The sequence below is a fragment of the Panulirus ornatus genome, chromosome 37 (genome assembly GCF_036320965.1).
Source record: "Panulirus ornatus isolate Po-2019 chromosome 37, ASM3632096v1, whole genome shotgun sequence".
Classification (NCBI taxonomy): domain Eukaryota; kingdom Metazoa; phylum Arthropoda; class Malacostraca; order Decapoda; family Palinuridae; genus Panulirus; species Panulirus ornatus.
The window spans coordinates 21,982,338-22,008,541 of record NC_092260.1 but is presented as its reverse complement, the minus strand read 5'-3'; the positions used below and the strand labels follow the sequence as shown (position 1 = coordinate 22,008,541).

At 43.1% G+C, this 26,204-nt stretch overlaps 1 protein-coding gene and 1 long non-coding RNA gene across 2 annotated transcripts; one reads left to right on the top strand and one right to left on the bottom strand.

Moving 5' to 3' along the window:
* Positions 1–2: 2 nt before the first annotated feature.
* Positions 3–22,860, bottom strand: LOC139760575 (phospholipid-transporting ATPase IF-like). Its single transcript, XM_071683925.1, has 26 exons — positions 21,743–22,860; positions 19,924–20,034; positions 18,258–18,347; positions 17,717–17,881; positions 16,284–16,436; positions 15,879–15,959; positions 14,863–15,001; positions 14,667–14,748; positions 14,336–14,436; positions 13,303–13,428; positions 12,106–12,221; positions 11,735–11,896; positions 11,134–11,303; positions 10,555–10,658; positions 9,986–10,149; positions 9,674–9,763; positions 7,742–7,888; positions 6,998–7,140; positions 6,317–6,470; positions 5,964–6,066; positions 5,465–5,670; positions 5,040–5,226; positions 3,628–3,773; positions 3,000–3,103; positions 2,238–2,406; positions 3–1,280 (listed from the first exon to the last, which is right to left on the bottom strand). Exons 1-26 carry the CDS (start codon positions 21,767–21,769, stop codon positions 1,026–1,028), a joined length of 3,495 nt encoding a protein of 1,164 aa, XP_071540026.1. The 5' UTR covers positions 21,770–22,860; the 3' UTR covers positions 3–1,025.
* Positions 1,291–16,437, top strand: LOC139760577 (uncharacterized). Its single transcript, XR_011715367.1, has 4 exons — positions 1,291–1,570; positions 3,634–3,794; positions 9,996–10,166; positions 16,308–16,437. It is a non-coding gene; the product is annotated as an uncharacterized lncRNA (long non-coding RNA).
* Positions 22,861–26,204: the final 3,344 nt, after the last annotated feature.

Sequence of the window (26,204 nt, the reverse complement as noted above, 5' to 3'; positions counted from 1 at the left end):
CAAAAATAAATGTTTATTGACTTAACTCCTATATGAGACGCTTCCTGCCATAGTGATTGGATCGGATTCAGAATCATAGAAAAACGCTGAAAACACACATGTCACCTTTGGGTACTCCAAACATTCTGAGTAAATGATATGATCAAGAAGTTTCAAAAGGCGAATAACGTTATGGCAGGGGGAACCTAATATATTGTCTCCTTTACGTTGGAAGGTCTTGGTTTTACCCTATTCAGCACACAGAAAAAAGAATTTCCACTTGCATTCTTATTCACAGTCTCCTACAAGTGATAATTTACATGAATAAACTTATCGTAAAATTGTTTCGTGCTTATGCATGACCATGATGGAGAAGAGAAGTTGAGTTGCAGAATGCTAGACTGAAAAGTAATGTTATCTATAATATGATCAAGGTAGCGATACTTAACGAAGAATCGGTATCAACACGTATAGATTCAGAGGTAGACTTCTGATTGGTACAATAGCTTCATATAATGCATTAACTTTTTTTGTATTATGTATAGGTGTGAAATACAGAGATGTTGACGTACATAACTTACACGGAAAAGTAACCCTTTTCTCGACCTCTAATCGTGCAATAGACTATCGCTAGTCTTAACTTCTCCAAGCCTAGGTTGGGTTTTGTACTGATCACAAACGTTGACACTGAATGAAGTTTTGTCTAACTTAGGTTTATTTCAGGTCTCTACCATAAACAACGTTGCAACCGGGTAAAAATTAACCTAAATAGGGTCCCTTTAATATTTCTACAGTTCTGAACGCTGAAATACCCGTCTGTCTAACCAGGATGAGATTAATTCAGGTTTCCAGAGTTCACAGTGACGGCATTAAATGAAGTCTAACTTAACCTGAGTGAGTTTATGGAAATTATTTAGTTCCAAGAGCACTTCTGTGGTCATTTAGCCACTACCTTCCCAGACGATTTGATGAACATCATTCCCTGCCTTCATTGACTCATGATGTATGTGGGAATTACCCCTACATCGATGATGTTACTCAGAATGTTATATTATAATACTATTACTTGACCATGACCCTTTCAGAGAACAGGATGCGGTTTCTGTGACTCTGTTAGTCTCCTGTTGTGAAAACAGTTTTTCTGCGTTGCTTCCATTTTCTCCGGGCTGTCCTTTGTTTTGGTTGACGTTTTGGCCTTCCGGATATCTGGTCAATTCCCACAGACCTCTGTATTCTTCCCTCTGATCAAAGGCTTCATTCGCATAACCAGAAAAATGTCTGAGTGAAACGGATCTTGTTTTCTGAAATAGAAAATTACAGAAATTAGCTTCATAAGTAGTATGATCTGCATGGAAGTTTCTGATATAAGTACTTAGTTGATATACTAGATAAAATAGCATCACTAAAAACACTGCATCATTGCTTGTTCAAGACAATATTCTGTTCTAAATCGTGCGCCAACTTTTCTTGTGTCCCCCTGGTAGCGGGTACGGCAACTATACATAAACACAAGTGCCAGCTGGTCGTTGGAAGCAGAAGCTATTACTTTTCTTCATAGTTTCCTGAATTTCTCCATTTATCCTCTTTATCTGTAAGTTATGATTTAGGTAGTTTTATGGTTAACTGTGTAGGTATGTTACCTGAAGCTGTGAATAGTATAAGTAAGCTTTCTAAAAGCTTTAATGAGCTATGACATTCCCGTTGCTAAGCCCTAAATCTCTGAGGTTACTTGCCTTAAACTATATATTCCGTTTTTTTTTTTTTTTTCCAAAAGCACAGTAGACTTACTTAATTGGCGCTGTTTAGTCAAGGAAATGAATTATTTGTTGTTTACGTGAATGTTTCATACTTCAGCCATGACGAGATGTTTCATTGCAGTAAAAAAGTTTGTTTACGATGCCCGACATGAATTTCCAGTTGTCATTGCGCCCTCCGCCTTGAGAATTTTCCATATTGCCCCGACTTTTTAAGTTATTGCTGTGCTGGAAGTTCATAATCAAATAATGCTTTAATGTTCACAATCATTTTTTTTAATGTTTAGTCACTGAAATACGCAATGTTCGTAGCTAGTGCACTGAAGGAATATCATACGTTCCCCGCGTGCCCCGTGTATCCTAGTCGTACGTGAAAACATTGTGTTACACAGTATGAGGAATGTTAGGAACCTCGATCTAGATAGCATATTTTTCCCTTGTTACGTTACCACAGTTCCCGCACCCCTCAGTGACTTGTTGCCTGGGTCTCCTCCCCCTTCTTACCTTCCTGAGAATATTTTTCATTCTTTCATCCCTTGAGGCCCAGTAGACCTGCTCCAGGAGGTCTGGCAGGAGACACACCACCCCCAGCAGCACGCTGGCGAGCATCAGCGCCGAGCTCTCGAACATCCGGTAGTAGATCCAATAGACATCGAAGTTCTCGAATAATTCGCTGTAGGAGGTCAACAGAGGTCATTAACAGGTTGAGGTAGGTTAACACTTCCCCATTACAGCTAGGTTAACCAGTCGCCGCCCTGATATCAGTTGAACCCATCCCTTCCAAAAGTAAGCGACCCATTTATTTTCAAGGGGTAAATTAACTTCTCAGAGGTAAATTAACTCTTCTGTCAGAGGTTAGTTAAGCTCATCCTTTCAATTACCCTTCCCTGGGAGGTCAATTAGCCCTTCCCTCTCAGAGATCAGTTAAAGCTTTCCCAGCAAATAAACCTTCCCTACAAGATGTTGGTTCACCTTCCATAAACATTTAGCTTTCATGGAACACATGACATGGAACAGATATGTATGACACTAAACATTAATATAATATATGTATATAGTGGCTTCCACAAGAATAAGTCTGATGTGATATGAATATATTGGATTTTCAATAAAACCTTGAACACACATACACAAACGTGCATACACTTCTGAATTTACACACTTGAATCTGATACGATATTCACACGTCTCGCACAATGATAAAACCTCACTGTGAAGACGAGGTACAGAGAACGAGTGACGAGGTCCCTCGTACTAGGTACTTACATTAGGAAGCCCTGGTACAGGAGACAGACGGTGGCATACCCCACGGCCGTAATGACTAGTGACCACAGGAAGAACTGAGTCAGGTAGCGAGCCACAAGCACCAGCTGAGGGAACCAAGCAACACCGTTAGTGAGGCAGGGGTGATCTAGGGTGCGTGACGAAGTTGATCTAGTGTGAGGTATGGGTGATCTAGGGTGCATGATGTGAAATCAACGCCATGGGACGGTCGAAGACAATTCAAATCACACCGTTACAAGCACAAAATGGTCAACAAAATAAGCTGTATTTCTATTGGTTAAATATTTTCCTTGTACATTGCCTCTACGCCTATCTATCTATTTGTCTATCTGTTATCGTACGTCTATCTATCTATTTGTCTATCTGTTATCGTACGTCTATCTATCTATTTGTCTATCTATTATCGTCTGTAGAACTGCCTGGACTCCTTTAACGGGACTCCTGCAGCTTAGAGGCTGCGCTCCACGCCGAAGCAGGGAAATGATGGGACTCCTTAGGAGCAAGAAGGTCCTCAACGAGACTACTCTTTCCATTTCATGGATGATATGATAAAGCTTCGCCGCAGGTGTTTTTGATTTTCACCTTCAACAGTTCTGCCTCTGCTTCTTACCTTCAGGTTAACGACGAAGACGCAGATGGAGACGAGAGTGGTGCCGAAGAGGTTGAGGTCCGAGGTCTGCCCGTAGGGGAGCCCACATGTATCTCCCATGCAGACCAGCATCAACCCGAAGTACATGACGGAGGTGTGCCACAACGCTGTAGAAGGAGGGTCCTTAGGTAAGGAATCTGGCGCAAGCAGAGTGTGTGTTGTGCGGATGAGGGGGACTTGGTGCTGGTGAGGAAGGTGTGACACGGATGAGAAGGGGATTCGGGTGGACTATGAATGATGAGCGGAAAGACTTATGAAGTTCCCCAGAGAGGAGTGGTAGGATAAGAGGAAACGGATACCCGGGCAGTTACAGAAGGGAGGATTCACCTCTGGGGGGTCGAGCATCACCTAAACGGAAGGGAACAAAGAGTGTACGTCAGAGGTGCCTTTGTAAACGGAGTTAAAGTTGCCACTGGTGTTCCGCAGGGTTGTCTTTGTTTTTCCAGAGTCGATATCTTCCCTGAAGGATTTGCGTATGATTGTGGACTATAGAAATGAGTATCCAGGATCATGACAGCTTACATAGCTTTAGTCTGATACATGCCAAGTCGTGAAGATGGGGCAAAGTGAAGTGAGGCCATTATAACCATCGTCCTGCAGGAGACACTGAAGGAATCTGTGTGTATCAAGGACTTCAGAGCAGACAGATGACACAGACTGTCGCCAAAACACCTTCAGTGTAGAGATAACATTTTCAAAAGTAATATTTTATAGTATTTTCTTAGTAGTACGAACCCGCTTGGAGACACGAGAGTTCCCAGAGAAGATCTTAAGACAGGAAAGAAAGACTGTATTTGAAAGAAGAGAGCTGGGGTGTAAAGGAGGGATAGAGTCCATAGAACTGCCAGGTTAGGAAGAGATAAGGAAGATAAGATGGGAGGCCTCGGTCACTGACAATCAGAGACAAGGCCATTATTTGACGTGGGGCCTGTGCCTGGCGAACCTTAAAGATCGAAAATGGGGAACATTACAACAACTTTCAAGATTATGAAATCAGTTTGCAAACGTCGTTATGAAGTAGTTTTTTAAGCACAGGTGTAACAGAGTCAACCAGAGAGCACATGAAAAATAGATAAGAAAAGAGAGGAGAAATATTTCTACACAAGTAAGAACGGTTGACGAGGAGAATGACCTGGGTGTACTCGTAAATAAGTCACTTGAACAAAGGTCGTTTGAAAAGATAATGCCCATATTACTTTCATAGTCACTGAAAAAAACTGACCTCAACCAAAGAAGTAAGTAACCCCGCGTGACAAATCTCTAAGGCAAGATTTCCAGGAAAAAATATTAAGCCATGTTCAGACCCTTTGAGAAGACTTCCACCTGTCAAGAGATCATCGGCGACACCTTCGAACTCGTCCAGAGGCTCTTACCAAAGGCGGTCCACCTGAAGAAGTTGAGCCAGGACATGGCGGCGTTGTTGGCGTTGCTCCGGTACAGTTGCGGGCGGTCCATGAGTACGGCGGGAGGAAGGTTCTGCTCGAAGAGCCCGTAGACCAGAACGGGCAGGGAGGTGAAGGTGATGTTGTACAGCGTCAGCGACAGACTGTCGTACACACTCTGACGCCACCAGGAGAAGAAAAGTATTTACTCGCTTTATTTATGAAAATTTTGCTTTATCTTTGCTCGTGATGCATCAAAGTTATTTTTTCCTAACGAGGATTTATTAAGGAAAATTAGCTATTTACTGTAATCATCTGAGGTATTTCACTGTTCCTGATACGCTGAAAACACGAGCAAACTCTTGTGACTGTCATGCAACATGTGCTGTCATCTGTTTAGTGGCTCCCTTCCTCACCTGAGTGGAGAAGGCGTTCCAGACAGCGAAGAAGATCTGCGGGGTAATAAAAGCAGCATTCTTGTAGAAGAAGTACTGGACGAGCGTGGAGACCCTCACATAGTACCAGTGGCCGTGAACCAGCAGCACCTTCTTCAGGAACTTAAACCTGGCGAAGGCAAAGTCCGAGCACCTCACTGCCTGCCGTCCTTCCTTTCCCATCACCCCTGCCACGCACGAGGAAAAAAAAATCTAGTAGGTCACTTGATGCATTATTTAGATGAAAACAATTACATTTGTGTCTAGGAAGTGGTAGTTCAAACATCTTCCTATATCTTGTGAACCCATTCTCTCGGGTATGACTCGAAGTAAATGTTCTGGTCAATAGAAAGGGCACTCACCCTTGGAGGATGTATTATGGCTGATTAGTCGAGAGTTTCAGCCTCTGACTTGGTCCAGAATCTCGAGTACTGAGAAGAGAAAGAGAGAGACAGAGAGAGGGAAGGGAAGAGGTACTCACCCAGACCCACGTGCGCCTCCTGTATCATGGAGACATCGTTGGCACCGTCGCCGATGGCGGCACACACGGGGCTCTCCTTCGACTTTTTTACCAGCCGCACCGTCTGGTGAAGACAAGACCACAGGGTGAAACACATGCGAGAAATTGTTATTCCATGACAGTATTACCCGCAACAGTTGCCAGAACTGAGAGATGCTGTCCAAATGATCAGAAAAGAGTGTTGGAACAAGACACTTACGGAGACATGGAGAAAAATGGATTCACTATTCCATACATGCAACATACCTGTCGAATCTAGGTCAATATAATCTGATATGTGGCCTCGTTATTATGCTTTACAGTGTCGGGCTCACCTCAGCCTTCTGCCTCGGGGACATCCTGCAGCAGACGACAGCAGTGCACCTCCGACACAATCTGTAGAACTCCTTCCTGTGGTGGTCGAGCAGCATCTGCAGCGAGGTCCCGTCCACTACAAGGCCGTAGAAGCAGTCTTCCTCCGACTCCTGGCTGCAGGAAATGTGTGGGTGAGGGTTGGGAAGTGCAGAGGGAAGGGAGCTACATCGGGTCTGGTGCACAGTCGGAATGTCATCAGAGGATGGGAAGAGTAAAGACTTACAAATATAATAGCGATGATTACGTAAGGAATGAAGTGATAGTTTTCGTTGTTGGATGTGAGGGAATGTAGGGATGTTAGATGGTGAATACATCCAGCACTGATCTGTTTCACAAGGACACTTCAGCAAACATCAGTTGGAACTCTGAAGCGTGAACAGAGGACTATCTTTTTCATTCTCAGTCAAGCACCTAAGTAATTTCATCGCAGTAAAACACCTCACATCACAAAAAAAAAAAAAAAAATCCAGAAGTTCATGTACCAAAAACGTCAACCCTCCTCCCACAAATCCAATATTTATCATGGAATACACTCTCAGAAGGCTCGTTAATCGCACGTACACGCATATTATTTTCCCACAAAACCCACATATTTCATACAAAAGACTCCCACAAGACCCACCCATCACCCAGACACATACTGGCACTGTTGGAGTGTGGAGGCGGCGTGCTCGGGGTCCTGAAGTCCTGTCAGGCTCAGAATGGTCATGAACTTCTTGAAGTGACCACACGAGTAGGCAATGTTGACGGCCGTCTCCACCTTGTCCCCCGTCAACACCCACACCTGGGGGAACAGGACGCTATACCACATCAATGGAGGGAGGGAGTGGGGAAGGCAAACATTGCTATATCATCCTTAGGGGGTTTATTCTGTTTTACTACACGATATATAAAATTACATATCATCATCATCATCTTGCAGACATTTCCGTCACAGAATATCAGGTTGTCGTAGATACAAACTGAACGTAAAGGGAAAAGATATTCATAGCTTCTTGATTAGTACGTAGCGCCTTCCTCTACAGCCAGACTCATCCCTTCTGATACCTGACACATGTTCCTAACGCTATGGAGCTGTTGGGGACAAAGCTGCTCCACAGTCATTGAAATAATATATGTGCTCGTAGCTGGGTGGACGAGGACACAGCTCATCAGCTGAGAGAGGAGCTTTAGACTCCAGTCAGTCCTTTGAGTTGGCGTATTGCAATGTATCATTGATTCCTAAGGAATTACAGCATCATAAACACGACTGGTATAAATCTTTGTGATATAACGAAGCGAAACAAAGAAATTATATGAGGCTACTCTGAAGAACGTGTTTGTAGACTCGCAAAAACCCGCAAAGTGGAGTCACGCCTTTTTACACAGTCATGTCAGAGACTCACCTTGATCCCGGCCACCCTTAGAGCCTCAAGGGTCTCCTGGACGCCCTCCTGCAGCAGGTCTTCTACCCCAGTGGCTCCCAGGAGACTCAGCTCGGCTTCCATTCTGTTCATCACCTCCTTCACCGCCTCTTCCCTCCCCTCCAGCATCTGCAAGAAGGTCGCCGGGTTTACCAATGTCACTAAGGTCACAGGTGCTATTGAGGTCGCCAGGGACACGAAGGTCATTAAGACTGTCTGGGTTCACCAAGATCGCAGTCAAAACTTAGGTTTCACATCCATGCAATAGTGTTGAGACACGTACTACGTGATGATTGCACTCTCATACAAAGATAGTCTCACACACTGGTACTATTTTCATGATAAAAGCCATTGACATCATTCAAAAGACTTCCACGCATACTACACAGAGACAGAACTTTTTAGAGAGCTTTCCTGTTCACAATGTCATATGCCTTTCCGTACACTTTTCCCTATGGATCTTTCTCTCTTACTTCTCTAAGTGCAAAAATCTGGTGTATATTACCTCTTCCTTCCGTACCTGAACCCTCTTTATTCTTTGCCAACAAGGTATTCTCTGATCCTTGTAACATGAACAGTCACAATCGTGCAAGGCACCTTACCAAATGTGCTAAGAGGACTTATGCGTATGTAATTTTTACAGTCACTTTTACTCAGGTGCAGACTTCGTCCAGCCCTCAGATATGTAACTGGTTTTCTATGCTTTCACAGTCTGTGTAGGTGCCCTGAAGAGCATTTGTGTCTATTCTTCGCCATTAGTCTCATCACATTCTACCCTCAGCTTTTCCATCCTATTAGATGATGAATTCCTACTCATCTCACTTTCTCTTCTGAAGTTTCTTCTCACTCTTCTACATCCATTCCTATCGTGCATTTCGTTCTTAACCGTTCTAGTGGCCACGTCTTTCTCAGCGTCATTTCAGATCAGTTCTTTAAAGTGTTATCTTCACCTGTCACTAAATCCAACGTCATCACTTGCATTATATCAAATTTGAATAAACTTTTGCCACGAACATACAAACATTTTAAAGTGTCAGATACATAACACAAAAACTGGAATAAAGTATGACGTCCACGAACTGAATGTTGTTAGATTGTAGCTTTCAGTTACATTTTTACAGTCCTTCACAGACACCAAATAATTAAACTTCATGCATTATGATACAGAAATATGATAAATAATTTTTCAGTGTTTGAGTCAGTTTTTTTTTATCGTTATATAGCTGTAAAAAGAAGAAACATTGGTTTCAAGAACAACACGAAAAGCTGAACACCATAGCAGTGTGAAGCATAATCTGAAGTAGTTCCGAATATTGTTTTGTACCTTTGTTACATATGACAAAGAAAAAAAAAAGCTATCTATTTCATCGTGCCTTTTGAGAGGCGGCCTTGATGAACATTTCCAAGTTTAAGTCAGTAGCTACAAAATATGATTCAAGAAGGGCGAAAAGTGAACTTCTTGATTACATATTGAACGAGCCGCCAGCTCGACATGCAGTGATAATACTAAGGTCACGATATACAAGTGGGTCAGTAAGACTCGAAGTTACTTGACGTGAGGCCCAGATCTTCGTGCAGTATACTGATTACTGCCATCGATCACTTACGGGAAAACTGGAACCTTTGTCTAGGTAACCTAGAACAACAGATATCATAACATTAACCAAAGAACACTTCTCAATCCCTAGATGTTCTTACTCTATATATATTTACCCTTAATACAATGCGAACTCTTAAATCAAATCGCAAGTCTCACTAATCCGCGCTTCCAGAGACGTGACTTTCATTCACAACTAAAGTTTACACTATGATCCGTTAATCTGATAATCAATCAGTAGTAAAAAGGTGTGTAGAGAGACCAGACAGTTACGACATAATGCCACACACACACACACACATAGACGGTGTACGGACCTGCTTGGCTTCGGACAGTTGACATGAGAGGTCTTTGTACTGTTGGTTGCTCAGTTCTCTCTTGGCCACTGCCAAGGTCCGCAGACCCACCTGATAAGAAGCCAAATCATGGAATAAGAAAATCAGGTGAACAGGTATATAATGAAGGATAACATTTGTTACATCGTTAACATTATCTTGTTTGAATAAAGGATAACATGTTACATCATTGACTCATTGACATTATCTTGTTTGAATTTGTTTCTCAGTTCTGTATCTCGTTCTTAAGTGTCTTGTTTACTATACACTGTACCTCCCTCCCTCTTCTCTCACCATGGCGTAGTGGTTGATGTGAGTGAGCGTGGCATCATGGACGGCGTGCTCGTCTGCAGTGCGCACCCGACACCGCCTCAGTACGCTGCTCTCGGCCCCCTTCGTCAGGAGCCAGATCCTCTCCGACGCCTCGTCCCTCACCACCACCGACATGCACTTCCGATCTGGCAACATGTAGAAGGTAAGGGTCGTGACTAGTGACCTCCAGACTGGGGTAGTCACAGGTTTTTTTTTTCTTCTTTTTCCTTCCCGCAATCATGGAAGGTCAATCTTTGATCACTAGTGATATGAATTAGTGTACTAGAATGATTAAGCAGGAAAATGATTCAGTAAAGGTTCACCTCAGACGGATACGATTCATTTTCAGCCACATTCCTTAAGCATAAGCAGCGACACTACGCCATATGAAGGTAAACACAATTGTTAGTCTTCGATCAGAAAAGGATTTCTTTGACTGAATTACTTCGTTGTAACACATCATACTCAACTTCCTGGTGTGTGTGTGTGTGTGTGTGTGTGTGTGTGTGTGTGTTAGGTGTAGCACAGTGGCTGTCGTGTTTCCAACTGACCTGAGTCGAACTCGAGGACTTGTAGTTGCTTGAAGACCCTGGTTTGGCCACGCACGGTGAGGTGCAGTTTGTCCCCGAGCTGGCCGTCGAACACCACGCCGAACCTGAGGGGCAAAATGTGCTTTACTGGCCCTCGACGCAACGACACAAGCCTCAGCAGAAGCATGTTAAGTCCCCAACCACATCATCGCATCACACATTCCAACACCAACGCATTCTTCATCCACACTGCTCTACCACAAAGTCCAACACACCGTTCTTAATTATCTAGCAAATCATATGACTTACTTGACGGCTTTCGATCTTTTTTTCATTTAAGCTCATATCACTTTACTAAACCCTAAGCTAATGAACTGCATTCATAAGGCTCCAGGTATTGAATTAAGTATGACTGCCGCATGTCTCGACTATGAAGCTAGGGTGTCCCCATTATAAACTCGTTTCGAGTTCATTCAGATCTCAAGCACAGTCCCACGTATGACCGATATGAGGCTAATATGCCCTCGATTTTATCCCAGGATTAACACAGCCTTGACCATAGGCTGAGCCTAAGTTGCAGACTTCATCATGACCTCTTACCTCGCACAGGCCTCCACCAGGGCCTTCTCGTCGGGGCTGGCGGCTTGGTACTCTTTCGATAGCTTTATACCCGTTTTGTTCATTGGGTCCTCCACCTCGGCGCTGCTGTTGAGCGTGACCTGCACAGTGTGGCACAGTGCTAGGGTCTCTAGGAAGGTCTCAAGTTCCACCTGGGGACAAGAAGACAATGTTATTGAGCAAAATGAGATAGATAGATGGATAGATAGATGGAGAGAGATACATGCTCTTTATCTCTTTCAGTGCCTAAGTGCCTCTCCTGCTCTTGCCAGGCAGCATCAGGCTCAGACTACCAATGGCCTTATTTGCACACACTCAGCCTCTGGCTACAGTGAGGAGAGAGGCTGCCATCCACAGCCGACCCCAACAGAACTGCTACTCTCTAGTGTACGTGACATCATGTGACCTTGGGACACATGACCAGTGTTACTCACGAACCTCGGTGTTACTTCTCATGACATCCTGTCATACTTGGGTCAAGTTGGACCTTAGAGAGGGTTACGACCCGGACACTGACCCAACAACACCCATCACCCACCCCCTCGCCGCCCACGAAACTCCACAATCATCCAGCGCCACCTACCGGCCAGGCGTGGAGAGGTTGCGTTGTGTCGCTGTTGCGTTCACTAAGTTCCTGGATCTCTCCGTCCACGTCAGCGTACTTGACACCGTGGACGGAACATTGCCGGAAGTTCATGCAGTTCTCGGTCAGCGTGCCCGTCTTGTCCGTGAAGAGGTACTGTACCTACGGTGTTAAATGAAAGAGGTCAAATGTTCTCTCCTAACTTTTAGAATTCATCTGTCAGATCTAATTCACCAGGTTGACGGCATTCTCTCTCTCTCTCTCTCTCTCTCTCTCTCTCTCTCTCTCTCTCTCTCTCTCTCTCTCTCTCTCTCTCTCTCTCTCTTACACACACACACACACACACACCTGGGTCATCTTGACCGCCTCACCTGTCCCAGCTCCTCATTTAGGTCGGAAGTGTTGCACTTGCTGCGTTCACCTGTCTTGCTGCACTTCAGTTCGTCATCCCACTCAATGAACATGGCGCCCACGAACTTCTGCATCTCTGACGAGGAGACCAGAGGGTGTTAGAATACCACCTGATCTTAGATCCTCTCGTCACTATGGTTAATGTACACAATGAGACGCCATTAGATGTCTTATCTCAGAAGAAGAAGAAGGAGAAGAAGAAGAAGAAGAAGAAGAAGAAGAAGAAGAAGAAGAAGAAGAAGAAGAAGATGGTATTACTTGCTGTCCAGACTCTCTTTTCTAAGTGATTTGTTATGAGTGGGGAAAACATACACGGGAGTTAAACATGGGAAGGTGCATTCGAGTCTTGTTCCCTTATGACTGGGACGACATGTGAGCCACGGCACCCAGGACTTCCCTACCACCAAGGATGTCGTGCTACCTGTGATGGCCAGGTGTTGTGGTTAGGCAAGGGTCCACTGAGGCCCCAAGCGATCGACGACCCCAGCGCCTTCGTCAGCACTGTGACTGGTGGCGGCTGGAGACCCGATGACGGGAAGCCGAGGTGGACAATGTATTAGTGAAAGCTGAGTTGAGGTAGTCAGGTGCACAGGAAGGAACACACAGTCTTCTTGATGTAAGGATTTGGTGAATGTTTATCAAAAGAGTTAAAGAAAAGAAAGAAGTGAGTCACTAAAAGTCAAAAAGCGGCTTTGGATTACACTAGTTATGGAGACTCATTTGCCGTGGCCACCCCCTCAACGGAGATCCCAGAGGGAACGGGCGTCGGAGATAGAGAAGTAGGAAAAATGAATACGATTCTGAGGGAACACTCCAAGTACGACTTGGTTATTTTCTCGACACCTGGTATAATTATATCTTTGAATCTTGATCATTACCTCAGGAAAGTCAGTGATCTGTGTATAGATCTTGAGAGGTAAATAGTGCTATAGTACTGCCTCCTCCTTAAGGGCATTTGGAAAAAAAAAGTAATTTTGCTTTTCTGGTCCTTACCAACGTTCCGTTGTGGTCAGTCATGAGTTCATCAGGAGGCAAGATGATAACACCCTTCGAGATCCTTACCCAAGTTGTGATATGCTGTTCACAGTTACCTCAGGTGATGCAGGGAAACCTGGGGATAGCACTGACCGAGGACAGAGGATGGTACAGATACTTACCCAGGGTGACGTAGAGGGAGATGGGGATGATGTAGTTGAAGATAATGAGGAAGGAGAAGCTGTCCTGGACGATGTCTCTCGCGGTCACTGTCATGTCGACAGGAATACCCAGGTACCACATGCGCTCTGTGAGTATGAAATGTCACCCGCATATAAGCTATTCCTTTGTCATGGTGTATTTTCTTAATCAGTGTTGTAGATTTCAGAGTTCGGGATGAAGAAATTCTGAGGACTGACTGTACTCAAAATTCTGGGGAATGATAACCTCTGTCGAATGTACTTGGGGTTAAATGGACCTTGGATCCAGTATTGTTTAGGGCCAAAAGGGTTTATACTAGACACTGTTCGGGTTTGGGTTCCATTTAACTGGCCCTCAGACCCCACTGGTCTAGGGCCACAGAAAACCCAGAGTGTATGGTTGTGGAGGATGCCGGAGCCTGGCATATGACACTGCGGAGGCTAAAGGGAATCAGAATACATGAAAATGCAGACAGCTGGATCCTGAGTTATCTCTTTTCGAAGCCTTCAGGATCTGTTGCACTGAAGACCGCCGGGTCTCCCGAGACCATTTGTTCTTTGGTGCTGATGAGAAATAAGACCCAATGCTTTTGGAACTGACGTAGCCTAAAGATCTAAAGATATATCTTAGCACTAAAGAGAGACAGCATATGTTTTATCAAGGACTGGTAGAATCCAAGGTATGTTGTTATGAGGGCTTGCGAGACCCAGGACATACTACTCAAGGGAAACTGGAAGGTCCTCAGGACCTCCAGTTCTGTGGGATACTGGAGGACCAAAAAGGGGAGGACGGAGGAATCCAGTAGCTTGTACCTGCACACCGCCATGACGTCATACACCTGGTACTCACTCATCATCGGGATGTCATACACCTGGTACTCACTCATCATCGGGATGTCATACACCTGGTACTCACTCATCATCGGGATGTCATACACCTGGTACTCACTCATCATCGGGATGTCATACACCTGGTACTCACTCATCATCGGGATGTCATACACCTGGTACTCACTCATCATCGGGATGTCATACACCTGGTACTTGATCACAGTGCAGACGAGAACCTCCAGAAGCAACACCACCAGGAAGAATACGAGGAAGTTATTCATGGACCTGGAGAACATCAAGAGGTTAATAATGGTTCTGGAGAACATCAGAAAGTTATTCAAGGACCTGGAGAACAGCAAGAGGCCATTAATAGTTCTGGAGAAATTACCAAGTTATTCAAGGGTGTGGCAAATATCAAGAGGTTAATAATGTTTCTGGAGAACATTAGGAAGTTATTCAAGGTCTGGCAAACATCAAGAAGTTTCATTATGGTGCTGGAAAACAGTGTGACTTACTTTTCTACGGTTGAGAATTTTTTGTTCACCATCTTTGAGTTGAGGGCCATCTTGGTGTCCTTTCCTGTGTATATTGCCACACCTGTAGGGAAGGATGGTAGGCGTGAGAGAGAGAGAGAGAGAGAGAGAGAGAGAGAGAGAGAGAGAGAGAGAGAGAGAGAGAGAGAGAGAGAGAGAGAGAGAGAGAGAGACTCACCGTAGACAGTGGTGGTGTTCTTGAGCCTGGCTCCCCTAAGGAGGAGGTTCTCGGTCCCCAAGGGAGCCCTGGCTGGCTCAGCGTTGCCTCGGTACACCTCAAGACGACCCGTGAAGTCGTACAGGTTGGCATGGGGCAGCTGTCGAGAGGAGTGTGGATCACTGATCAGTTCGGACTCGCTCAAGATCCGGTAAGGTAACTACGGGTTACATAGAATTGGTCTCTTTGTCAAGTGTCCAAACTAAGCTAGTCGACAGATGCTGAGTTGTTAATATTCATTTCAGAAAAATATCGTAATGATGAAGGATAGAAAATATTGTGAAGATGGTATACATATAATGATGGATAGAAAATGTATTGTTGATGGTAAGACTGATTTATGTACCCATGTTGGACCTTTGTGAGAGTCATGGGGGCCATATTGTGAATCATGTCAGGCAGATTTACAAAAAAAACTGCATTCTCCCAGTAGGAATATTTGCCACTGAAATGCGGTAGAGAAGTAGAATCTTAGACGTGCCCATGTTATCCTCCACGTCTTATTGCCTCTGCCTATGGCTATGAAGAATGGTTCATTGTGTCTACATTGCCTAGGACTCTGGTGTTTGTGAAACGGTTTAGACCACAGAACAAAGTCTCTCGTCTTGTGCGACTTGTGGCTGGCTGAAAGTCACCTGACTGACCAGTTGATTGAACATCTGATCTGTTGGCTGAACATCGCTGACCTGTTGGCTGATGACCACCTGGACCCCAATTGACCTGATACCTGATGCTTTCATTCACTTGTATTATGGAAACACCACATAACCTAACGTAACATACGACCTGCAGTTGACCAGATGAATGTGTAATGACACCATATGGCCATTTGTTCACATGGCACTGCATGATTTATGACTGACCCCGTGGTCTTCAAACACCATGAGACCACATGACTTGTAAATGAAGTTGACATTCAATGTCCTATAATTGACCTGAAATGACCCATAAATGACATGACATGTAATATAACTGACCTGGCACTCAATGATGGCCCTGAATTTCCATAAATCGTCCACGAAGCTGAGGTGTCGTGTCTCCTGTGGACTTACGAAGGTCTGCGGTAGAAGAGAGAGGATATACTGTACGTTATTTCACACCAACGGTGTAGTTACATTGGGTTAAAGAAAAAAAAAAAGGGCTCATTCGCGGATTGCGTGTCAGAACCTTGAGAGAACTGATATTACCCATGAGTATACATCAGATCCGCTAATGCTGGAAAAACAAAAGAATGGTCTTCTCTGCACACACGAAGAAATAAAGAATCTTGGTAAGGTATTGAGAGTAACGTGGTGTGGGTGAGGATCATATGTCTTGTGAAAGGCATGTGTTTCCTTGCTCACTCCTCAGGAGAGGTATGATTGTAGCGGCGCCGTACTGACCTTCAGGTTCGTCTCCCCGTCCAGGTTGGCTGTGGTGACGTAACATTTGCACTCTGGGTCAGAGGACATCACGAGAAGGAGGTCACAGGGGAACTGCTCGTCAGACGACACTTCCACGATGTCCCCGACTTCGATGTCCCGCGTGCGAACATTCTGTCGACGACACACGGTGCATGACAGTCAAACATCCTCTGTAAGAACTTTAGTATCATTAGAATCATGCCTCGAGGCTGTTTTGAATTAGTTTAGATTAGTTTTGGTAATCAACCCTTGCTTATCTAATTTACTGTTTGTATAATGTTCAAACAATTTACATTGAAATCTTTATGGTGAAGCTGATCTTCCAGAAAACAGACGAGGGTGTTTTTTTTTCATCGTTTAAATCATAAATCAATATAATCTTACGGTAAGATAAAGTGTTAAGGGATTATTTTGAGAATGTTTTTAACACTATTAAACACTGTCTAACACTATTATGCCTTTGTCCTACGCCTGCTTTGCATTGGCCGAAAAGAAATGTTATCTGAAATACCATATAATTGGGCAAGAGCAATTGAGTAATACATGCAGCGTCCTACTCTGCAGTAGCTGTTCACGGCGCCAACAGATGGCGTTGGTGGTCCTGGAGGTAATACCTCCAATGAGTTACGGACGCTTGTTAAGTGGACACGTTAGTGAGTTGGTGGATTTCTTATCCTGGTTATCGCGTCAGGATAGTAGGAGGCGGATCGACAACATAGTTTCCTGAGGACTTTGGATAGGTGAGTAACGTGATCTAGAAACTTGTTGATATCTGTGTTCGAATGCACGTTGAGTTGTCTGTTATGGGTGGTTCAGGTGTTGACAACCTCTTCCCTCACCACAGCTTAAATTCCTTGATAACTTCTCTGTATGAGAAATGGTCATAATCCATTCTTACGTAGGTAAGGTTACCAAGTTGATAATACTTAGGAAGAATCACAAATGATAGCTCGAATGTTGGAAAGAGTTGCCGTAATGTGTAACATCTTTGGTAATCATGTCCAGAGGCCATCAGCTTATTCATGTTTGGCATGCGTCCCATGCATAGTGAGAATGTATGTGGTCTTAGATTTATCTTTAATACCTCAAGGTGTATAATTTATTCCGGTTGGTGGGTGTCGCTTACGTTGACAGCCTTAGTGACCCTGGCAGTTGAGTGGCTTAAAGCCCAAACAACCAACTGACCATTTTCGGGTATGGTTTGCCTCCACCACGCCCCCTGGTGCAGCACTAACACGCTTCCTGTTACGTTACTGAACACCCTCCTTGAACAGAACTGACCACGTCCCACGGTACGTGACTGACCACGTCCCACGGTACATGACTGACCACATCCCCCTGGCACATTACGGTAACTATGTCCCGTGATCAGTGATGAACAACCCTGCCACCATTTGGCCCAGTACACTCACCGTGATCACGCCATCTCGCAGTACCCGGGAGGGAGCATTGTTAACCTTGGTGTCCTCGCAGTGTCTGAGCCAGTCCTCGTAGGCTTGCTTCACCGCCGTCACCGTGATCACCACCACAAGCGGCAGGAGACTTGTCATGGGCGACACTGGACTCTCGATGCTCAGCTGGTTCGGAGGGAAACATGAATAATTAAGTTGAAAAAATGAATTCAACACAATTCATGGAGGACTTAGATATTCGCTAAATGGGAAGGACAAATAAAAGACCTGATGATCCATAACAAGGTCGTTCGTTGATGGACAGTACATAGAGACAGCTGTAGAATAATGAAGCAGAAGGCACACCACTCATCATATGTACGTAGACAGAAGAAAACGAAAGCTCGTATCTGTTCTCATGTACGTACGTCTGACCGCGAATATACACCTGAGCACTGAAGTACTCCTCCATCCTCCTCAATGTCAAATTTTATTTTAAAGTTACAGCTACAATTACTTCCCATTTTTCCTGTAATCTGTTTGAATAGAGCTTCGACCTTACCTGTATAATAGCGACGCAGAGAAAGTATAAATTTGCTATACGTCGGAACTGTTCGAACAGGTTCTTGGGCACGAAGCTGATGACTGAGTACTGCAAGGGAGAGAAAAATGATAACAAGGGAGGACGTCTGGTTATATGTAACATAATGGTGTTCAGGAGTTAGTGCAGTTTGGGGAAATTATGCCAAATTTTGGGAAATTATGACGTAAATGTAAAATTTCCATGTTTGTTGTTGGATATATATATATATATATATATATATATATATATATATATATATATATATATATATATATTGTGCCCCGGGAATCCCCTCTCTTTTTGACTCTCCTGTAACACTCAGGAAGCTGGCCACATTCACCTGTAGGGGGACCCCAGGTTACAGTGTTGTGATGTGTGTACGTCTGTGTGTAAAGAGTGCAGGGCAATTGAGCGGTAAGTGCGCGGTGTCTTTATGGCAGTTGCATCGTAAGGAACATGATGGGTCTTAGGTTATGCTGCAGCGATGTATGTCGTGATGGATGATGTGTAGAGTGAAAGCGGGAGAGTGTGACTCGTGTTTGTCTGGTGTGTGTGTGTGTGTGTGAGTGTGGATTCTGACGGGTGTTTGTATGTCTGGTGATTTGATGTTGACGATTTGAGTTGGAAGGTCGGTTGTTTATTGCTCGTCGGGTTGTTTCACTTTGTATGTTTTCTGTCCCTGTTATATTTGCTGGGGCTGGGAGGATCTGTGAGTAGTGGTTACACTGAAGTGTGGGGTAATGGTAAGCTTTATACTTTTACTTGAAGGTGTCGGTTATATACGTAGAGTGCTGAGCATAGTGAGGTGGGAGGGACTACAATGGGAGGAACTTTGTTTCATTATGACGGTATTGAGTGTTTGTGGTTGCTAGGCAGCACATGATTGCTCTCGGTGTATTGTTTTGTGTGGTTTGCAGTTTTATGTCGCCTTGATCTACCTCAGACTGAACCATGAGTGACGTCACGAGGCCAGCCGCTGGCGAGCGAGATAAGAGGCGTGAAGACAATGTCAGGGGTTTGGGGGGGGGGGGGGGGGAGGCCTTGTGTACTACAGATAATGATTCCTACTCCAACACTGATAGCAGAGTACACCTACCCTCCCAGTAAGAGAGAGAGAGAGAGAGAGAGAGAGAGAGAGAGAGAGAGAGAGAGAGAGAGAGAGAGAGAGGTTGCTCAACAGAACTGAAAGAAGTGAGACAGCCTTGATGAATCTGTGTTCATGTTGATCAGTCTGACATGATTCTGCATGATGGATGTAGGGAGGTGTCTCGCACCTTGTTGAGTCGAACTTTTGATATTCATCATGACGTTAGACTCAGATAAGGGGAGGCAAGGCTGACTGAGCCATAAAAAGTACCCATGTGTGAGTTTATATATATATATATATATATATATATATATATATAGTTAAGTGATATGAAGTCAATAATCCTGGGTCATGCTCAGTCTGGATACAGATCACGAACGATTAAATGGACACGCAGGTGAGAGAGACTATGTGTGGAAGAGGTCGCCTCTCCCACAGCACATGACTTGTGTAATAAGTCCTCCCGCAGAAAATGAGTCAAGTTGGTTACACACTGACTTATCGTAAGAGTCACGGACGGCAGGAGCAAAGGGGTAGGTGAGGGTGAGCCACACTGACCTTGGAGGTCTTGATCCTGTTGCGCTGATAACGTGGGACATACACAGGCTGGTCCAGGTCCTCCGGTTGCTGACGGTTCACTAACACCCTCCTGCACGTTAGCGGCTGCCTCTGTCGGGAGACACCACCCTACTGGTCAATGTCAGCGTGAGACACGTTGGCTAATGAGTGAGGAAACAGAAATTAACGGGCGTCAGACTTGTGGGAAATCACTCACTGTGTCACCATGCACAGAATGAGAAACTTGCTGCAGTCTCAGCTGGGGATATTGGCCTTACACATCCCCCCACATGTCGTAGCATCAACAACGGGTACAGGTATATATGTAGAACTCACAGTAGAGCATATTGGTCGACATATCCAACAGTCAGCCTATGTGTAACAGTGTCATGAGGGAAAATGAAATTGCACAAGTATCGACAAAGGATAATTCTTGTATACGAAATGCCACCGTAGGATAATATTTCAATATGTCTTGTTTATATTGTGGTTTGTATCTAAGCGGTCACTGTTCAGTTGATAACTGTCAAGTCCAACATATCAGGGATTGGGCAGCTAAAGTCTGTTTAGGCTGGTCTGAATGAAGGCAGGAAAAACGAACCCACGAGTTTTCTTTGAGTCCAGCGAATGAAGACAGTAAACTATTCTGTGCCTCCAGGAAGACAGAAGCTGCGGTGGTATCTTAAAGCTGGAGACGATGACGAGAACAAAATGATTAGAAGTAACACTTAGGACACTGTCTTTAGAATACGTCAAGAGGAGGAGAAAGCAAGAACAAAGAATTAATTGAATGGGTTTTGCTGTTGACACACGTTGTATAGAAGCAGTCACGATCACGCATCTGCGAAACAGTGCAAGAAATAGACTCAGCGGCGGGAGGAGGAGGAAGGGGGCTGGATGCGTAAGGAGAGAGGTTGTGGACTTGTGTAGGAGGGGTAAACATCCTGCCGGTGGAGGTGGGGAGAAGTTGTGGATTTGTGTGGGAGGGGAGGATTCCATGTCGTGGGGATAGGAGGATCCGGGGATAGGATAGGGCTGGACAGTGAGACAGCAGGAACCATAGGAATAGAAGATAACATATCCACGAAGGAATAGTGGAATAATTGTTGAAATGAACTGAAGAACTACTGTCAGGTAGCCTGTTACTTGCGAGTGTAGCCGACCACGTCATGTTGATATGAAATATGGAAAATGTATTAAATGAATGAAGAGTGTGTTGTAACGTTTATGTAGTATGCGGTACACAAGGATGAGGGAACGTTTCTAGCAGTGACATGACGTAAGAGTTATGATTGTGACTTATTGACCTGTGTTATCAGACCCAGGAGGTATCCCGTTGATAAAAGTTAGTTCCGGGATATGATATCAATCAACGCGATGATTCCAGATTTTTTTTTGGTTAAGGAATAATATAAATGATGGCATATCTATACGGTATGAGTTACTAGTTACCTGCCGGCATTTCTAAGCGCTAAAGTATTTCTTTATGTCAGATTTTTATAACTTGCAAGAGTCAGTTTTTCGTCTAAATGTTTCTCTTTGCAAATTGTGACCCATGGTACTTATTCCCCCATCTAAATTCAGCGAAAAGCTTCTGAAAAATATTTTGGCATCATATTCACGAGGCTTTTCACTTCCCCCAAAATTCGTCAATGTTTTCCTTTGTCTCTTCTTTTTCCCATTCATTAATCTCTGTATATCAGTTAAGGCCTGGCCTTACCAATGATTAAAACATCTTTAAGTAGATGACTAAACAACACACACACACACACACACACATGCACTGATGCTAACAAGAACATAAGACGTGATCACAAACCTTCCGTTTGAATGGATTAGGCACCATTATTTACTCTTGTTTAGGAATATATCCTCAAGTGGTGGTAGCTTCTTAGGAGTTCGACAGGCACACCGCAGTGGATGTTGTAGAGGTCTTGACCGCAGTGGATGTTGTAGGAGTCTTGAGGGAGCGTGTGTCACCAGGGAGGCACATGGCCTCACAGTTTGTGAGATTATCACGAGTAGTGAGTTTGCAATCGCACAGTGAGCCTTCAGTGTCCAAATGTTTAACTTGCTCCTTATACGATGGAGAATGGAACATCTAAGTTGAGCACTAATACCTATTACTTAGAAACTTTCTCTTCTTCAGTAAACCACCGAGAACCCTCCAACAAATCCTTCCAAAAGTCACCAATTCCCCCTCAAGTTTTCCTTCCTATCAAAACTGAGTAAATATTTTCATGGCTTATCTCCAGTCATCAGTAGATATTTGAGTCTGAGTAATTGCACCGTGAGTCATTTTACATGTGCCAGAATCGTCTGAATTCGTCGATCCATGTTTGTGGTTCATATTCTTGAGTCATCACATTGTTTATGATACGTGTGTCATTGTCCTTGGGTACAAGTGGTCCACACTCTGATAGGTTCCTCATCATGACTGAGAGTATTTAGAACAAAAAGAATAGCCGCAAAACATGACAGCTGTAAGAAGATTCAGTCGCCCAAACTGCTTTGAAACTGATGGTATCTCGGTAATTTTTGATACAAGAGAACGGGTGCTTGTGGTGGCGTTAGTCACAGAAGACGTGTTTAAATTTGGAGGAGTAACTCAAGTTTTCTCTCTCCTCTTCCAGCTTGGTAATAGCACACGTTGGAGACACAAGTTCCTTAGTCACTGTCAAACTTTTCACCGTCAAATGACGTCCCTGCTTACATTTCATGGACGGAATATTCGTTTTGTTGCTTCTTAACCTCTACACTTGCACGGATGATATTAAGCGCACAGAACGCTCACGCACTTGCACGGAACACTGCCAACACTAATTCTCTGTCGTTACCAAAACCATGAGAATGAACAGCTTTTTTATTAACGAGATCGGACGGTGGAGCAGCTTGAACCAGCTGCTGACGGAGACAATACTACATTGACAGATAACCACTTTATTACGGCGGAAAGCCAAGCCGTGACTGGTATGCTTATCTTCGCTTATCACGACGCTCTGATAGGGGAACTAGTCCTTTCCACGTTACTAAGCTGCGTTAGATTTCCTAACAGTGAAAGTTTATTTCAGTGTTGATTGGTACGACTTCTCTTCTCTGTTCTTGGCTATTATTTTCTTCATTTCTTTGCTGTCCCATCATCCCTTGCGTTCGTAGCATCTGCATCACACCGGCTGGGGTTGCTGCTGCCTTATCTCACAAAATCGGTTATGTTGTAAGAGCTAACCTTATCTACGGGGATTTCTGCCTAGAGCAGGGTCGGGAATAATTTAGACTCGTGGGGCTTGCGTTTTCATGACTTGGACCTCATGTATTTTTCAATTTATCGAGCTAAACTACTCCATAGATAAACAAAGCAATGTATTGTAATCGTGAGGTCAATAAGAATAAAACTGTTAATCTTTAGTTGTGAACACGATAAAATTGCTTTTGTATACATCCTACCTCCACACACACACACACACAAAAGTCCTTCCTGAGCGAATTGTCATTTTTTTTTTAGACATTTAGTGACTATAATAAGTTGTTTGGCTGTGTTTGAACAGTGACCACGTTTTTCGTGTGTGTGTGTGTGTGTGTGTGTATATATATATATATATATATATATATATATATATATATATATATATATATATTCATAAGGTGGTTTATAATGGCATTGTGCACACGAGCAAATAGGTAGTATGTGTACCTGGCATAAAGAATCAGCGTTAGGATAGACCAGGAAGATTTGACTCTGACCTCAACTCGAGTAGTTAAACAGTTGGCGCAGCATCCTGGAGAAACATGCAAATTGAATATTTTAAATACTCATATTCCATATTCTTAGTACATCCCTGGTTGGGGAACGTAACACTTCCACTGACACTGACATCCTCCACTCCTAGTGTGTAAAGCCAAAGAACGCGGTTTTCATAATCTTACGTTTGGGTTATCTATTCATACGTTTATTTATCTAATTTCTTGAGGTTATCCATAGTTTGTATTATCTCTCTTGCTTTGCAGTCACCCATACCAACTAGATTCTTTCTACGATGTGATTCAGAAAATGTCAGGGCATTACTTTCTCGAGACAGCAAGATTGTTTACATTTTGGTGTTTACGTCGGGCATCAAACCACCCACTTTCTCGTTGCTACTTTTCTTACTCCCCTTTCGATATTTTTTTCACAAGTTCCACTCGGTGGGAAGTACTTTTTCTTTTCTCGGTGTTTCCAATACATAGCCTTCACTAAAGTGATACGTATTGATATCTTTTGGTTGTCCGTTTCTAAATATGTGCATGAGTATGTACGTGTGTGTGTGTGTGTCAGTATAGGCTGTTTATATGTAATTATCTTTAGATGTCTTTTTCGTTTATGATATTTCATTTCTTCCATTGCCGTCAACGTAACTCCTCTGTGAATCCACATCGTCACTTGCGTAGAACCGCTCGTTATATAGTTATAGTCATAACCTACGACTATGTTTATTAGTTGCATACATTCAAGTGTGAAGATGCACTGCCCAGCTTTTAGGCCAAAGATTGAGTTGCAATTTTATAAAGTAGATTTTAACATTTCTACAGATTATTCTGAGCTAATAAGATTATTCAACCTTAATAGATTTACAGGAAATCAATAGGTCATATCGAGTTTCAGTCATTCAAGATTTGATCTATTATCATAAATGCGAATGATGATTTTGTATAATGCGACTACATGCAAACTACACAATACACAATTTCATCAACATGTGAAAAGCAAGTACACCTACACTTACTACTACCCGAAGATGAGCTTCGTATTCATTGATAAACAGTTAAATATTTTGTGTCGATAAAAAAAGATTTCACAAAGTGAAGTTTAGGATTTAGCAAAATAAATAATTATACATTTTATTTGTTCGTGGGATCGCTAAAGAAGCTTTAAAGACGAATATCGACTAATCATATCTATCTATCTATCTATCTATCTATCTATCTATCTATCTATATATATATATATATATATATATATATATATATATATATATATATATATATATATTGAAATAGTTGATAAGATTTCATAGATGTAATACCTACATCCTCTCCTACGTTTGCTGTTGGTTACGAGGATGATGAATCGTTTGTATCGGTATTTTTCTGTGATTGTGAACAAGTGAGTGAAGTGCCGCTACTGACAGCAGCCCTAGTGAATTGTTGGTAGGGAGTGAGCATGGACAATGGGCAGTGATAGCCGGGACAATGGAACACTGTAATTGAGAGAGATTTCCTTTGTGTGGAACGCTGTAATTAAAAGCGATTTCTTTTGTGTACGGACTCGTAGTTTTTTAAATGTGTATACCTGAAGCAAATAATTTTATGCTCACCGATGAGGGTCAGGTAAGTTTGAAATTATTGATAATTTGATGGTGGTGGTTGTAGTGACCTTTACCAAGGTTTCTATCTTCATAAAGTTCAAGTAAGTATTGGTGGCTTTTGTTGACGACAAGGTCCTGCTATCCAACATGGCGGACGCGAAACCATTATGTTCCTTTACGAGTTGGCCTTTTTCATTTGATATATCCATAGATCCTGTTGGATCATTATTATAATCATAATGAAATTTTGATTTTAATTAGTGATGTTAACGAATATTAGAGGTTCACTGAGATTTCAAGGTGTAGTGTTGTGTTTGGGAAATCGGGTAGATTCGGTTTAGGGGCACCACAAAAGCAATGCTTATTACTGACTCCCATACTTAAGTGTTGTTGACTAGGGAGTCGTGATTTGGAGTTGTAATATTATGTTTTTTTCCACACGATCATTAGCATGATCGTAGGGAGGGTTGTAATGAGGAAAATTGATAAAGTAAATGAAACATCTTCAGGTAAGCAGTTGAACCACTGTCAGTATCACCTTACTTCTCCCTGGAACCTAAATTTTTATTTTTGATATGCTTTAAAAAATTTGTGTATCTTAAGGTATCTTTGCTTTTAATTGCTTGGATGTTTGCTGACTATTTATTGTGTTCGCCGTTTGTTGACTCAGTCGCATATATAAAGTACAACAAAAGTAAAATGACAGTGTTGTTGGTATATTTCGACTGACAACTGTAATCTTAAAATTAAAAGTAAGCCTTGGCTCTTAGGTGAAGTATGGTGGGAATGCCAGAAGTATTTGTTGATTCTAGAGTATTTCGGTTAAATTTGCACATTTTCTATGCTCATTGCAATTGTCCCCATTGATTTAGTTGATTATTATAAGACATGTTATGCTTTCCATTTAACTTATTTCTGCTAATTTTAAAGTCACTTGAT

Coding starts and splice junctions, on each gene's coding strand:
- LOC139760575 (XM_071683925.1), bottom strand. CDS start 21,769: ATGGTGCCTAATCCATTCAAACGGAAG. Junction 14,749..14,862: donor GAACACCACCACTGTCTACG/GTGAGTCTCTCT, acceptor CCTTCCCTACAG/GTGTGGCAATATACACAGGA. Junction 3,104..3,627: donor TCTTCGTCGTTAACCTGAAG/GTAAGAAGCAGA, acceptor TGGTTCCCTCAG/CTGGTGCTTGTGGCTCGCTA.